Below are 17,207 nucleotides of genomic sequence, written 5' to 3' on the forward strand. Positions count from 1 at the left end.
AATTTCGGAAGTGCCAAATTTCGGAAGTGCCAAATTTCGGAAGTGCCAAATTTCGGAAGTGCCAAATTTCGGAAGTGCCAAATTTCGGAAGTGCCAAATTTCGGAAGTGCCAAATTTCGGAAGTGCCAAATTTCGGAAGTGCCAAATTTCGGAAGTGCCAAATTTCGGAAGTGCCAAATTTCGGAAGTGGCAAATTTCGGAAGTGGCAAATTTCGGAAGTGCCGAATTTCGGAAGTGCCAAATTTCGGAAGTGCCGAATTGCCGAATTGCCGAAGTTTCGAAGTTTCGAGGTTTCGAAGTTCCGAAGTGCGAAGTGCTGAATTTCGGAAATGCCGAATTTCAGAAATGCCGAAGTGCTTTGGATTTCTCAAAAGTGGCAAAACAGGAGAGGGTTGGGGTAGGGTTACGGGTTGGGGTAGTGTTGGGGTTAGAGTAGGGTTAGTGGTTGGGATAGAGATTGGGTTAGGGGTATGGTTAGGGGTTGGGGTTGGGGTTGGGGTAGGGTTAGGGGTTGGGGTAGTGTTGGGGTTAGAGTAGGGTTAGTGGTTGGGATAGAGATTGGGTCAGGGGTATGGTTAGGGGTTGGAGTAGGGTTAGGGGTAGGGTTAAGGGTTGAGGTAAGGTTAATGGTTAGGGTAGGGGTAGGGTTGGGAGTTGGGATAGGGTTAGTGGTTGGAGTAGGGTTAGGGATAGAGTTAGGTTTAGGGGTAGGGTTAGGGGTAGGGTTAAGGGTTGGGGTAGGGTAAGTGGTTGGGGTAGGGTTTGGGTTAGTGGTTGGAGTAGGGTAACTTTAACCCTACTCCTAACCCTACCCCTTAGCCGTAACCCTACCCTAACCCTATCCCTTTTCCCCAAGAACTAGATGACACATAGTTTGGGAGTCAACTGCCTGGTCACCATATTTATACAAGTCCCCATGCAAGGGGTTTCCAAACTGGCATTGCAGGGGTTTTACTTAGGTGGACTGTGTGGGGAACTTAGCCTGCAAGGCTATTTCCCATCATACATTGCTGTACAGGAGAGATAATTGCGCAAGAATGTACTGTTAATCACATTATCTCTCCATACAGCAAAATATATCATTTCGCATTAAAATACATAACTCATACAATATTACTTAGAATTCACTGAATGACCCTTCATTGAATAGCTGGGAACTAAACGCACCATCTGGTGAAATACCGCTCAAATCCATTCACTAGAATGGGAAAGCGATTCGAATGAAGGTTCATACAAACACGTATTGTAATGTTCCAATAGACAGTGAGCTTTAATTTGGCGAACAGTGTCTGATTTAGACGAAGAAACATTTTAGACGAATGAACATTTTAGATAAATGAACATGGAAGCCCAGCGGTGTTCGTGAGGTCGAGTAGCCAATTTTAGATCAGGCACTTGACGACCAAACACCGCTGGCCTTTCGTGTGCAAAGATGGCCGCCGCCACGTGTTTGGTATACGAACGGCAGCCACCTGCAAAAAACATTAGTTATCTGCAGATACATTGTTGCTATTTCGTTAATGGGAGACACACGACTCCCTTGTGTGGTCTCCTATTCGGTAGTTTGATTTGTTTCACAAACAGCATATTCCAATACTGTTCATGAAACTAGCATACGAATGCTCGCGGTTTATGACCGCTAGCATACGAATGCTCTCAAGCTCAGACATAAAAGAAGGAAAACAAAATGCACGTATTTACTCACCCTAAAGGTCCAGAAGTCCCTACCCTTACCCTACCTCTAACCCTATCCCAACCCTAACCCTACCCCTAACCCTAAACCAACCCTAACCCCAACTCTAACCCTAACCCTACCTCTAACCCTACCCTTAACCCTACCCCTACCCTAACCTGACCCCTAACCCTACTCCTAAACCAGCCCTAACCCTACCCCTAACCTAAACCTTATCCTAACCCTACCTCTAACCCTACCCCTAACCCTAACCCTACCTCTAACCCTACCCCTAACCCTAAACCAACCCTAACCCTACCCTAACACTAACCTAACCTTATCCCTAATGGAGAAATAAAGTAAACAGAGTGCAGGTCAGGAGTCCGGAAACAAGTTAAGGGCTCATGAGCTGCACCACTGTAACCACCTAATAGGGAGCTCCAATGAGGGAGTATCCCTCCAAAATATGTAGGTAATAGAAGTAGGTGATGTGTAGAGTCCCACAAGGGGAAACCAACATCAGAAGAGCTCCACTGTAGAAGAAATGAGGAAGGGAGGCCCTACATCTAATCAATCTAAGGATAAAAAAGGATATGCAAGCAAAAAGTATAACTTGAAAAAAAGGGAGATCTACTAAACGGTGCCCAGGGGATCAATTGTCTGGAGTACTAGCTGGCATCCAAGTTGCAGTTCCCCTAGTGTCCGACTGACAGGAAGGTAGTGTAAATGGGGTTAGGGAGAGAGAAAAGGCACAGGGTCCCCAGAGAACAAGGGACCAGGTAATCAGGTCTAAACGCAGATGAAAAGCCTCACAAAAAAAAAAATATTACAAATTAAATTAAATTAAAATAAATAAATAAATCTCTCAATTCACCCTAAAAGTTACCTCGACACCGTGGTCTAACCACTAGTGTCTACCTGAACCAGCTCTCCCTACTAAAGTTATAAATAGATAAACACCTAAAAATCAATAACCATAGTGGTAACAAAAATAAAAAAGTGCTACCAAGTGCAGAGATTAAAGAAAAAGAAAACGCTCAACGCGCGTTTCAGCATGTTCAAAACACTGTCGTCAGGAACCTGTGAACATGAGCAGCTTGTTGTTCCATTTAAATACCTATTGCTGATGAAACATGGCCATCAGCTGTTCAATGTGGGAGTTCCTGAGGGGCGGAGTATCTAAGCTCTATTCTGCAGTCCAACAGAGGTGTGGCATGTCGTCACAAATTCTACATCTCAAAAACATAGTGAAGACACACCCTGCCAATGACATAGCTTAGCTGGCAAAATCCCTGACCACAAAGCCTGCTAAAAAATGGGCAAGGCTGCAGGTTCAAATCCCGGCAGGGCCAACCAAACACCACATCCGTCCGAGGTCACCAAAACAAGCTCCATCAATGGGGCAACATTAACATAGACTACTAGTCAGCTGCCGACCTGGTCCGCTCTGAGAGCTGAAGAATGTCCTGTGTCCGACTAGGGGAAAGGTGCCACATAAGTACATGTTATTATTTTTTTAACCCCTGTCATGACCTTTAGAATGGAGTCAGACTCATTGTGAGAACTGCACTGAGTCGCATCCGGTATGGGCATCTATTGCATAGGCTGTCCCATTGATTGTACAGTCAAAAAATTTGCCACACAAGATCTCACATATGCCAGTCAGGTCAGGGTACATTAAATGTACAATTAAGGGACCTGTCTTATGGATTGAATAATGCCTATAAACATATAGAAATAAACATCCAATCAGGGGAAGTAAACCCCAATCAGGATGTATACAATAAGGCAGACAGCATCTTGGCTCGAATGGCAAAATGAACAAGGTGAAAATAAAGTGTCCGTTCATGTTCATATAAAGTGTCATATTTACATATGGATGTTAAGTAAAGAATACACTCTGTACTCTGCACTCTGGCCTTATATCTCCTTATTATATTCTCTTTTCTGTACCCATACTGACATACCTGTCTGCTCTTATTTACATTTTGATATTATTACTAATGCTACCCTATTACTTCAATATTCACCACTTTCCACTTGAAGTCTGATTACTACCATTATTAATTATTTTCTTCTCACAAGCCTGGTTCTCTTATCATCTGGCTTGTGCCCAATTTATATGTACATATATTTGCATTTAATTATTAATGCTACTGTACTCATCGGTTCTCTCATTACCTAGCTTGTGCTTAATTTATATTTATATGTATTTGCATTTAATTATAAATACTACAGTAATCATATGCTGGATTATCTTTGAACAACTTTCTATATTTTCCTTTATTACAATTTTTTCCGTTTGCATTTTCCCCTGTCTGGGAGTTGAGGGGTTAATATTCTTCCCCTCTTCCAGACGTCACAAAATGGGAGGTCCCACTCCAGTGACATCTGAGCCATTAACCAATCACATCACATTCCTCACCAACCAATCACAAACCATCTGTTTGTTTTTAAACAGAGTGCTTCACACCGACCGGTTCCCTTCTGACGAGCCTGGTCGGGTGAAACGCGCGCGTCAAGGGATCTATTATGTGATTTATCAAACTCATCTAATCTTTAGTTCCTATGTTTGCACCCTATTCTTTATGTATATCCTGTTGGGGGGGGGGGGTCTAGGTGCCCCTGAAGGCACGGGGGGACTTCCTAAGGATAATTGTTTAGCTATTTTAGCTTGTTTGTTATTTTTTTCTCACCTCTCCCCCAGCCCTCCTATAACATTCTACACAAGTGTGGATTCTTTTGAACCTAGGGTCTGGTGGCAACCTTCCCTGTCTCAGATTTAAGTTATACCTTGTACTGTGACTATCTAGCTAATTCTCCACATTTACCAAAGAGACCACGATACCCTGTCACACTGTTTTGCAAACGTGACAGGCTTTTGTGCTTTGCTGTTTAAAGTTAATCAGTCTGTATACATTTCGAACGGACAATATAACCAACAGCACAGACCGATACAGTGACAGGCTTTTGTGCTTTGCTGTTTAAAGTCAACCATTATTAGTCTGTATACATTTCGAACGGACAGTATAACCAACAGCACAGACCGATACAGTGTCTCTGCGCATAACTATTGGGAATTATAATAGCTTAACAGTACTCAGCGGCTTCTCTGAAAAAGCACTGACAGTATATCCACTGACAGGGCATAATATTGGTAACATTGTTTCATGTACTGCTGTTAACATTGTTTAATCAACTGTTACATTAGCAATATACCCTGTCACACCGTCCGGTATCACCCTTTATCATATCGAATAACGTGACAGGCTTTGTCTTGCGTTCTATAGTTATCTATCACCAGTCCGTATACATTCTGAACGGACAGTATAACCAACAGCACGAACCGATATAGTGTCTCTATGTATAACTATTGAGAGTGGTGACAGCCTCATAGTACTCAGCGGTTTCTCTGATGAACTGCCACATTAGCACTATACATACCAATTGACTGAGCCTTCTGATTGCAGCACTTGGCATTTTTCACTGTAATCTATTGCCAATTTACACATACAGCGAACAGATAGTGCTCAATATTGGTTATATCCTTTGAACTATATTCATTTAGGCTCTGCCAGTCCTCCACACCTTTTTAAGCATCTCATTATTTCCTATCGCTCCCTAACATTCCTGGTTTATCATCACTTTTTTGTAACACAAACGTGTGTTTTACAGATATTAACAGGAGTGCAACTTTGGAACTTTTGAATCTCTAGCTATCAAGCCATTTCTTTTATTTTTTTTGCTATTATTTTATTTTTATTTTTTTCTAGGTTCACTATATTTAGTTTGTGTGTGACACTCTAGGTGATTGCCAAGTTCATAGGCAATTTTTAACATATACATATATATTATTTCTCGAATAAGTTCTTTTTTATTTTTCATGATTGGTATCCTCAGCCTTTGTTGGTAATAATATTTAAATACCTTCTATATGTTCCCTATACCACACACTGGTATACTACTCGTCCTCTCTTCTTTTCTATTTCCACCAAGGGTTACCCTCTTTTTTTCTAGTATATCAGAGGGAGCTGTACCCAATTAGAATTGAGAGATTTATTTATTTATTTTATTTTTATTTAATTTAATTTGCAATATATATTTTTTTTTTTTTTTTTGTGAGGCTTTTCATCTGCGTTTAGACCAGATTACCTGGTCCCTTGTTCTCTGGGGACCCTGTGCCTTTTCTCTCTCCCTAACCTCGTTTACACTACCTTCCTGTGAGTCGGACACTAGGGGAACTGCAACTTAGATGCTAGCTAGTACTCCAGACCATTGATCCCCTGGGCACCGTTTAGTAGATCTCCCTTTTTTTCAAGTTATACTTTTTGTTTGCATATCCTTTTTTATCCTTAGATTGATTAAAGGTAGGGCCTCCCTTCCTCATTTTTTATACAGTGGAGCTCTTCTGATGTTGGTTTGTGGGAATCTACACATCACCTACTTCTATTACCTAACCCTATCCCTAACCCTAAACTTACCCGAAGTCCTGAAGTCCCGAAGTGCTGAAGTGCCAAAGTTCCAAAGTGTCGAAGTGCCAAAGTTCCAAAAGTGCTGAACCGTACCAAAGTGGCGAAGTCCCGAATTTTGGAATGCCGAACCTAACCAAATATTTTTCCCATGCTCATCCCTAACAGCTTTTTTTTTTTCAATAAAAGCCCCATTAGGGCTCATATACTTAACCCTATACTTAATATAGTAACCCTTTAAGTCAAATCAACAATCTGTCTAATTTTATTTTATTGGTATAAAGTGTCACTCTCACTTTCTGGACCCCTGACAGTGACAATGCCGCTAGGGGCTCAGTGTTTCCGGTGGAGGGGTTGGAGGGGGCAGGCAAAAATGTGTTCTATTTACCTGAATGTGTCCTTAACGACTTCCAACCTCTTCTCCTGGTAGGTCCTCTTCAGCCTCCAGGAGTTGGCACTACTGAACACTTACACATGCACAAGTGTACAGCATTGAGGTCTATGGAGGAACTGACAGTCTCGCAGGATCCTCTATAGATTAAACCAATTCTCTGCAGCCATCACTGTTAAATTGAGATTTTTCTTGAAAACTGGCATCAGTTATTTTAATAATTGATAAAATAAGGCTTTAACAGAATAACAGGAAACTATTAAAAACAGGCAGTATTTTACAAAAACTTATTTTTTTTTCAGCTGCTGTTGATACATCAACTCCCAAGACTTTATTTACCAGCATTAAATGTAAGTACATTGTCTCAAACATCACTAAAAACATTTTTTTGGGGGAAGGAGAGTTGTTACGCATTTAACCTTGCTGGTATATATTCTTGATTTGTTCTTCTTTGAGAAGTCACATTATTTTGCAATTGTATTCTGTCAAATTATTTATTCTTGCACCTATCATTTTTATATATGTAACTCCTTTTTAGAATGATGGAGATCAAGGCTAGCCTTCAGTGTGTTTGCTACTGATAACACAGTGCTGCACACAACTCATCCAGTCTTGACCTGATTGGCCAGCTCCTATTCTGGTGCATTCTCCAAAACTTTGTTCACATATTGACTGGTTACAGACAGGTCTATCCTTTCTCCCCAGATGAGCAAGTATACAGTACGACTGAGCCTCTATAAAACTCTTCATCAAAGTCTTCATAAATTTTAATAACAGTTGTATGTTGAACACATGGAAAAATAATATACCTAGAATGTAATGTGATGTTTACTTTACATATCACATTACTAAGTGTTTGTTCCATGCAAATTCCTTCAGTGTGTCAGTGTCATACGTGGCCATCATGATAGAGTACTGTATAACGCATTTCACTCTCCGGTGGGCTACTTCAGGGAGATATTTTGCTCATCCTTAATTTTATCTTCTTAAATGCAACTGTTCACAGTCTCATCTCTAACCTTTCTTTATATCTCATTGACTTACCTTGTTCAACAACTTATTGTTGTCGTCTCCTCACTCCACTTCAGCAATCTTTTGTTTCTACCATAATGTTACTCCAGTCAGTGATATTCTTCTCCATTTAAATTTTTACCCCCAGGTAATTTCAGTCTGTTCGGCTCAAAGGAATTTCGGTACCGAGACTCTGATTCAGAAACCGAATCAGAAGAACTAGAAAGGGCATGGGAATTAGCCAATCACTGTGCTTAACCCTTCATAGATCAAGTGAGGAAAAGTAACCAAAAGAAGTAAAAACAGGAAAAGCAGTAATATATACACATACACACACATATTTGCTGTATATGTATATATTTATTTTTTCACTGCTCCTCGATTGCTCATTTCTCACTGTGAAAATCCAAGTCTAATGCTAGTGTTACAATATTATTTCCTAAAATAATTAATACAATTATTTCCAAAACTAAAGTATGTATTATTCTAAGTTTGAATATGTTGTATGATGTTGCAGTTTGGGATTGTACAAGAGATATCTTTTGATACTCTAGATTAGTGTAGAGAGTGCACTTTATATTCATAGTTACATGGACTGAAAAGAGATATGCGTCCATGAAGTTCAGCCTTTCTTGCATCTGTTTTTGCTTTTGATCCAAAAAAACAAGTTTGAAGCACTTGCAACAAAGTAGGAGAAAATTCTTTCCTAACCCCAGAATGGCAGTCAAATATATCCTTGGATCAAGAAGCTATTACCCCACAGATTTAAAATAATATTCCTGAATATTATGTTTTTGAAAGTATGCATCCAGTTGCTGTTTAAACCTCTGTACAGACTCTGATAAAACCACTTCTTCAGGCAGAGGATTCCACATCCTTATTGTTCTTACTGTAAAAAAAACCTTTCCTAAATCTTCTTTCTTCCAGTCTAAATGCATGAGCTCGTGTCCTAAGTATAATCCTGTTTATGAATAGATTTCCAGACAATGGTTCGTATTGACCAAGAATATACTTTATAATGCTATTATTTACCCTCTGAGGTGCCGTTTTTCTAAACTAAAGAGCTTTAAATTTGCTAACCTTTCATCACAATTAAGATGTTCCATTCCTTTTATTTATTTAGCCCGCCTCTGCACTTCTTCTAGTGCCATAATATCCTTTTTTAGAACAGGTGCCCAAAATTGCACAGCATATTCAAGGTGTGGTCTTACCAGCAATTTATAAAGAGGCAACATGATATTCTCATCCTGAGAATAAATGTCCCTTTTATACATGACAATACCTTACTGGCCTTAGCCACTGCTGATTGACATTGCATATTGCTGTATAGTTTGTAGTCTATAACAATTCCCAAATCCTTCTCATGTGTTGCTATACCTAATTCACTACCACTTAGGGTGTAAGTTGATTGTGCATTCCTTACTCTAAAGTGCATAACTGTGCATTTTTCTACATTAAATTTCATTCCATCTTTTGAAAGAAACAAACAGAAATCTTAAAGTATGGCGCCGATTAAAAGTATCCTGGTATGGCAGAGTTAACATCATGAAATCTTGTGTATTTCCTAAGTGGATCTACATGTTTAGAATGGTACCATTAGAAATACCTCGCTCTTGGCTAGCATTAATTAAAATAGTTTTTTTTGTTTTTTTATTTCGCACAGAGAGGAAAATAACCCAGGATTAAAAATTCTATGCTCTCTAATAATATAAAATAAAGTGGCCTAAGATTTCCGGATGTAGACAATTATTATGAAGCAGACATTGTTATGCATATTGCTCTATTGCAAATAGAGACTCAGACTTGGTATAATATTGTCAAATTAAAAACCCTCTATATTTAAAATGGAATAAAAATATATTAATTATTTTAATTCTTATATTTTAAATCAAATTGTTCCAATGTGGATACATACCAACAAGAAGCTAAGGCTTTATGACAAAATGTTTGATTTTAAAAAACAATGGATAATATCTCTCAAAACAGTTGGAGACTTATGAATATTAACATCATAAAAGTTCTGATTTCAGAAAATAAGATGAGATCTTTTGAAACCTTACTAACAGAATTTCAAATATCAAGCTGGAAAACTCTTTTTTAAGGGTAAAACATAATTTAGTCAACAAAACAATTCCTTTGAATGGTAATTTTATGGCAAGACAGGAGGCTTCATATTTGCTTTATCTTTCTTTACTGAACCTCCCAGCAGCAAAGGAACAGTTAACAGTAATGTAAAAAGTTCAACCAATCAGATAGTATAACAGTATTATATGATGTCATCAAACTCCTCCCATATCCTCTTTCTTTGCTGCTTGCCTCCCAGGTGAGTCTACTCCAATTATATTGCTGTATCATTTAACCTTTAATACACTATTTCAATTAAAAAATGTATTACAATGGCCATATACCTTTTAACACTATATTCACTTATCACTTTAACAACACTTTCTGTGGAAACATTTATGCTCTATTTATTTTAATTTCATTCAATTCAATCTTGGACTACTTTTTCAATTTCCTATTAAACTTTATTTAGGTTTCCCCTTTAAATCGCAGGAGGTTTTTCCTCCTGCGACTCATTACTGCTTTTTACTATTCTCAGTTTCGCGCCCTCACGTTACCCCGCCCGTTCGCATCAGCACTTAGCAAGTGCATTGTTTCCCGCCCTTTTGCTGGCGGCGGCCATTTTATTCGCGTTCCAGTCACCAGAGCAGCGATCAACTCGCCTGACTTCGGATCTGGTAAGTACTATTTTCCTCTTCTGTTTATAGCACCTTAAAGTGCTAATACCTTAATTTCTTTTAGTGATTTTTTCCCCCCCTTTTATTTCCTTCTCAGGATTTTTTCCAACACCTGCTGTATTATCATTGTTGTTACTAAATAAAGGAAGGCTTTGTGGGTGACCCCCACCATTTTATTATCTGCCACTTCATTATATTGAGTGTCTCTAACATCAATTCCTAAGGTGTTTTTAACACCAATATTACTGTTCAGGGTGACCCCCTTATACAAATACACTATAATTAAAGTGATACAACACTTTAATATCAGTTCTTAAGGTGTTTTAACACCAATATTACTGTTAAGGGTGACCCCCTTATACAAATACACTATAATTAAAGTGATACAACACTTTAATATCATTTCTTAAGGTGTTTTAACACCAATATTACTGTTAAGGGTGACCGCCTTATATAAATGCACTATAATTAAAGTGATACAACACTTTAATATCAATTCTTAAGGTGTTTTAACACCAATATTACTGTTAAGGGTGACCCCCTTATACAAATGCACTATAATTAAAGTGATACAACACTTTAATATCAATTCTTAAGGTGTTTTAACACCAATATTACTGTTAAGGGTGATCCCCTTATACAAATACACTATAATTAAGTGATACAACACTTTATTACTACTCAGTGGTGAACCCCACTGTCTATGGTTATAATTAAGTGGTTAACCCCACTGTTTACTATCATAGTGGTACAACCCACTTGTGTATATTTTAATGGACAACCCCACTAAATATTGAGTGCCGCCTACGTATTAAACTACACAAATATTTTGGGTGACCCCCATCTATACTCTGAAATAATTTTGGGTGAACCCCATTCAACTCCATTCTTTCAAATTAATATACTTAACTGTTTGGCAACCGCTCTAAGACATACCATGTCTGACAATAATGAGCCCGCTATATCCCAGGTACTCAGAGCCTGGTTGGTTTCAACCATTGCAGATTCCATCCCCAAGGCATTAGCAGCCTTTCATGAGAAGACTTTGGCCGAAGTCACCCCTACTGCACGTCAACTCTCTGATTCCGAGGACTCTCAACCCTCGGATCAGGAGGTTACACGCAAACGCCCCTGGAAAGGGGAGAGTAGGTCTGCGGGCAAGGGCAAGGCTCCTGCCAAGTCCCAATTGATTGCCACTCGCCCCGTTCAAGCTAACTTTAACCCCTTAGAGGGTCTACATCCCACACGTTAGACGGGGTTGACGATTATTTCCTTGGATATTCTGATGAGGACCCCTCGGCGAATGCGCTAGGGGATACCCCATCAGAATTTGTCAAGGAAACCTTTCTCACACATAAAGATCTAGATGCTATACTACCTAATCAAAAGGACCCGATTCAGACATCCTTCTGGATGCTTCAGGTGTCCCTTTATTTGACCCCAGGGTCATCAGACACCCACGGTCGGCAGAATGTGCTCCACCAGAGCACATTTCCAACTTTTGTAAAATGTGGTTATGCAAACCACTGGACAAAGAAAGTGCCCTTGACCGACGATTCCAAACAAGGTAGCTCTCACGCCAGATTTGACCCAAACACAGTTAGAGAGTGGGCCCAAAGAGCCTTATGCTTACTAGGCAATGCTAATGTGGCCATGTCCACCGAGAGACGCTAGGCGGCACTGTACAAACTGGATGCAAAATTAGCCGATCTGAGCTCTCGAGAACTGGGACCAGAGGTAATGGATTACTGTTTGGGGACTCATTCATGAAAGACCTTTCCAAACATGTAGCGGTGTTCACCACCCTAAATAAGGCCCAATCCTCCTTGCGCAGGGTTTTTCGTTCTCAGTCAGGCCATTTTTCTGGGAGAGCTGGACGTTATAGAGGCCGAACGAACAGCAGAATCGCCTTCACAGGCTACAGGCCTCGCCCCTCTGAAAACTATTGGCAATCGGGACAACCCCGACCCTACCACAGGCAACTATTCACTAATGGAGGGTCTATCCAGGGACGTGGATCTGCCTCCCTTCGCGGAAGAGCTGCTCCAGGTAATAAATCTCCCTTCTTTCAATGTACCTATAGCAGGTCGATTAACCAGTTTTTCCAACAGTGGGAATTACTTTCTCAGGATCTATGGATCCTACACACAGTCCAAGGGTTCAAATAGATTTCCTTTCCACCCCTTCCAGGACACCCCACCTACACCACTACAGATGTCTGCAGCAGACAACCTGACACTACAAACCAAACTGCGCAAGCTAGTAAAAAAAGGGCCAATAGAGAAATCCCTTTTCCCGCATACTTTTCTAAGCAACATTTTTTTGGGGGGGCCACAAAAAATTGGAGACCTACGCCCAATTATCAACTTAAAAAAACCTGAATCACTTTGTCAGGTATCGCCACTTCAAGATGGAGGGCATCCATCTACTCAGGGACCTCCTTTGCGTGGGAGATTGGTTCTCCAGCTTCAATCTCAAAGACGCATACCTCACAGTTCCTATTGCTCGCAACCATCGAGCTTTCCTTCAATTCCTCTGGCAAGAGGAAATCTGGCAATTCACATGCCTCCCTTCGGACTATGCTCCGCACTATGATGTTTCACAAAACTGATGAAACCAGTGATGGCGCTACTCCGATCACAGGGGATTCGATCCATCATATATTTGGATGACATCCTGATAATGGCACAAGACATTCGCAAATTGTTATCAACCCATCAGATTCGCTTACGCGATCTGGCCCATACTATAGGCCTACTGTCCGCCTCTATCCAAGCCATTTACCCAGGACCTTTACACTACCGGGCCATGCAACGGCTCAAGACATACTACCTACACCGTTCCACCTCCTACGATCAGTACATCCAACTGACAGACGAAGTTCGTATAGAACTTCACTGGTGGCTTCACAATATGGAAGCCTGGAATGGCAAAGCCATCTTCGGATCACAACCAGATTTCATTCTGGAATCCGATGCCAGTCTCCTGGGATGGGGCGCCACATGCGCCCAAGGGTCCACAGGGGGACTTTGGTCCCCATCCGAACAAGCACTGCACATCAATTGTTTGGAATTGATTACAGGATCTTTCGCAACTCGCAGTTTCGCGAAAGACCGTTTCAACTGTTCACTAGTACTGCGCATGGACAACGTCTCTGCAGTGCGCTATGTGAATCGGTTAGGAGGCTCCCAAGCCAAGCTACTATCCGATCTGACCAAAGATCTTTACCAATTCTGTCTAGAACGGAACTTATCTATCAGAGCGGAATATCTTCCGGGCACGGACAACCTAGTCGCGGATTGGTTCTCTCGCCATTGGAGGGATGTAAGCGACTGGCAATTAGACCCCCGCGTGTTCCACCAAATTCATTGCCTTCGCGGGCCCCTTACACTGGACCTGTTTGCATCCCGTCTGAACCGCCAGACGGAAGCCTTTATCAGCTGGCTCCCAGACCCCAGTCATGGGCAGTCGACGCCTTTCTACATCCTTGGCCGGAGACAGGAGCCTATGCGTTCCCACCTTTCTCCATGATCCAACGCACCCTCTACCGGGTCAAAGCCCTAATAGTGACGATAGTCATTGTCACTCCACTAAGGAGAACCCAGACTTGGTTTCCAACCCTGTTAGAATTATCAGTGAACTATCCAATTCTTCTACCTCGATCACCCGACATCCTCAGGAACCCAACAGGGCACTTTCACCCGCTCACCCTTCAGGACCGGCTCCAGCTTGTAGCTTGGACCGTTTCAGGGGATCTTGGAACGTCTCAGGACTTTCGGAGACAACTCAGGCTCTCCTATGGGACTCCTGTCCCTTTTCAGCACCTCTGACGATCATCCTAAATTTTCTGTCTACCCTATTTGATCAAGGTAAATCCTATCGATCAATTAATGTCTATAGATCCACTATCTCTGGGGCCCATAATCCCATTGACAATGCGTCAATAGGGAAACATCCTTCAGTCTGTAGACTTTTACGAGGGATCAGGTTAGCCAGACCCCCTCTTCCTAAAAACTCCTGTTTCTGGGATATCACTCAAGTCTTTTCCCTTTTAGAATCCTGGACCGCTAATGAAAATTTGTCGCTACGTCAACTTTCGGCCAACTGGCCTTACTCCTATGCCTGGTATCCTTCCGTAGGGTCTCGGATATCCGAGCATTTGATCCCCACGCAGTAGTCTTCTCGCCTGAAGGCGTTAAGTTTCACATCACCAGACGAACTAATTCTTCCTCCGTATTCTACCTTACTTTCCTAATAGACAGTCACTCTGCGTGGCACTCTGCGTAAGGCATTATTTAGATGCCACCACCACTCTACGCCCCCCTACGGGACCCCTCCTCGTGTCTTATGTAAAACCACACAAACCGGTATCCGCACCCACCGGCGCACGGTGGATCAGATGGATACTAGCGCAAGCAGGCATTGACTCAAATTTTGGCGCATATTCAGTCAGAGGAGCAGCCGCATCCTCAGCCTTTCGCGCGGGGAGCTCCCTCTCAGACATTTTGTCATCTGCAGATTGGTCCAGAGAGTCCACATTCCGTACATTTTATTTCAAACCTATGACACATGCTGCATCTTCTATCATATAGGAGCGTTAAAACAGCAAATATGAAGCCTCCTGTCTTGCCATAAAATTAGGGATTATTCTAGCTTTAGTGACTGAATAATCTAAATTTTATTAACGACAGGAGGCGAATATTTTCCCCCCCTTCTTTATTTTCACTTTCTAACACCCGCCCAGGTAAGTTACTATGCATTCCAGTCTACTGGTTACACACACTTTATACACCATCTGCCATAGGTTCACGCCATAACAATTCTAATCTAGTGTTTGAAATATTTAATATTATATTCAAAGAGTAACTACAATTTGTTCTTAACATACATGCCATAAATTGCATTCACCTAGTATGAGAACCTATACTCTCACGTCTTTTCTCTATTCCCTTAGTGTGAAAAATACCTACCTTTGTATATACGGCTCCTTCAAGCACGCTGAAGATTCCACATGTTGACTACTTCAGGACTCTAACTTAGTCCGCAGTTCATCGTTACAGTTTACACGATTGACACAGACATATCATCGACCACAGCAAGAAAGTGGATATGGGAGGAGTTTGATGACATCATATAATACTGTTATACTATCTGATTGGTTGAACTTTTTACATTACTGTTAACTGTTCCTTTGCTGCTGGGAGGTTCAGTAAAGAAAGATAAAGCAAATATTCGCCCCCTGTCGTTAATAAAATTTAGATTATTCAGTCACTAAAGCTAGAATAATCCCTAATTTATATCAAATAATGAAAGGAATTTTTCAAGGCAATAAGTTGAACCCCTTAAGGACACATGACATGTGTGACATGTCATGATTCCCTTTCATTCCAGAAGTTTGGTCCTTAAGGGGTTAAACAAATGTAAGATTAATTGAAGTGAACAATAAAACCATTACACCTCAGGCTATTAACCCCTTCACGACGGGTGACGGACGAGGTCCGTCATCCTGGGGATGCCCTTAACGACGGGTGATGGACTTCGGCCGTCACGCGGTAAAATTAACCCCAGATCGCCGCAATCGCGGCGATCGTGGGGTTAATGGTGCTCCGGTCTGCCTCTGCATTAGAGGCAGACCGGGAGCACCGGATCGGGCTGTCAGAGTACATGTGCCCGCTCTGACAGCATGCCAGAGCGGGCACATGTGCTCTCTATACTCACCTCCGCCTCCCTGCACTTCCGGGTTCAGTGTGAAGTGCAGGGAGACGGATCTTCAGTGATCCTGCCCCCTGCTGTTAAAAAAAAAAGTTAAATTAAAATCCCACCCCCCCTTTACCCATATTAATAAAAAATTAACCCCTTCCCTGCCAATTGATCACTGACTACAGTGATCAATTGGCAGGGATTACATTTTAATATGATCTGATTTTTTTTTTAACCCCTGAGGGTTAATTCTTTTTTTTTTTTAACCCTCAGGGGTTAAATTTATTTTATTAATTAATTTAAATATTTTAAAATTATAAATTTAGCTAGCTGGGGAGGGTGGAAGTTAGTGGGGAATTGGGGGATTTAGTGTTAGGCTAACTAGGGGTTAACGTTAAAAAAAGTTTTAAAATAAGCTTTAAAAAGTTAAAAAATTAAGTAAAAAAAAAGTTTTAATAACGTTTAAGTAAAAAATAAAAAAAAAATAAACCCTTTACCCAGTCCAAATAAAAATTAACCCCTTGCCTGCCAGTCTATCACTGCCTACAGTGATCAAAATACAGATCACAGTATTATACTGTGATCTAATTTTTTTTTAACCCCTGACGATTAACTTTTATTTATTTTTTAACCCTCAGGGGGTAAATTAATTTAATTAACTAATTTAAATATTGTATAATTCAATATTTTGCTAGCTGGGGTGGGTGGGAGTTATGGGAAAATGGGGAATTTACTGTTAGTGCTGCTTACTGCTAGTTAGGGGTTAACGGTAAAAGAAAAAGCTTAGAAAAATGTTAAATCTGTAAAAAAAAGTTTTACGAAAGTTTAGGAAACTTTAAAAAAATGAATAAGCAAAACAAAAGTTTAAAAAATAGTTTTAAAAAGTAAAAAAAGTTTTAAAAAGTAAAAAAATACATTTAATAACGCTCATTACCACTACACCTGGTACAAGCTAGCGGAAAAATGATCCCACGCTAAGGTTCAAAATATGCCTTTTGAAATACCCTGGGATGTCTTCTTTAAGAAATGGTATGGCTTTATGGGGTATTTGGATTATATAGCCTGGTAAAATACTCTAAAATGGGACATGGGCACAGCGTAAAAATTTAAAGTTTGAAAAAAATGGAATGGCTGTGTCCCAAATGTGCCCCTCCGATGTCCACATATACCTGGCAAAGGTACATACGGGGGTATTTTTGTACTCAGCCGACATAGCTGAGCAA

At 40.7% G+C, this 17,207-nt stretch overlaps 1 protein-coding gene across 1 annotated transcript in view; it reads left to right on the forward strand.

Annotated features, from left to right (window-relative positions):
• Positions 1-17,207, forward strand: part of LOC134587457 (spermatogenesis-associated protein 7 homolog) — a 222,910-nt gene that overhangs the window by 71,604 nt on the left and 134,099 nt on the right. The window contains exon 4 of the mRNA XM_063443834.1: positions 6,835-6,882. Within this exon, the coding sequence (XP_063299904.1) occupies positions 6,835-6,882 (48 nt within the window). The remainder of the gene's footprint in view (positions 1-6,834; positions 6,883-17,207) is intronic.

The sequence above is a fragment of the Pelobates fuscus genome, chromosome 2, assembly GCF_036172605.1.
Source record: "Pelobates fuscus isolate aPelFus1 chromosome 2, aPelFus1.pri, whole genome shotgun sequence".
Taxonomy (NCBI): Eukaryota; Metazoa; Chordata; class Amphibia; order Anura; family Pelobatidae; genus Pelobates; species Pelobates fuscus.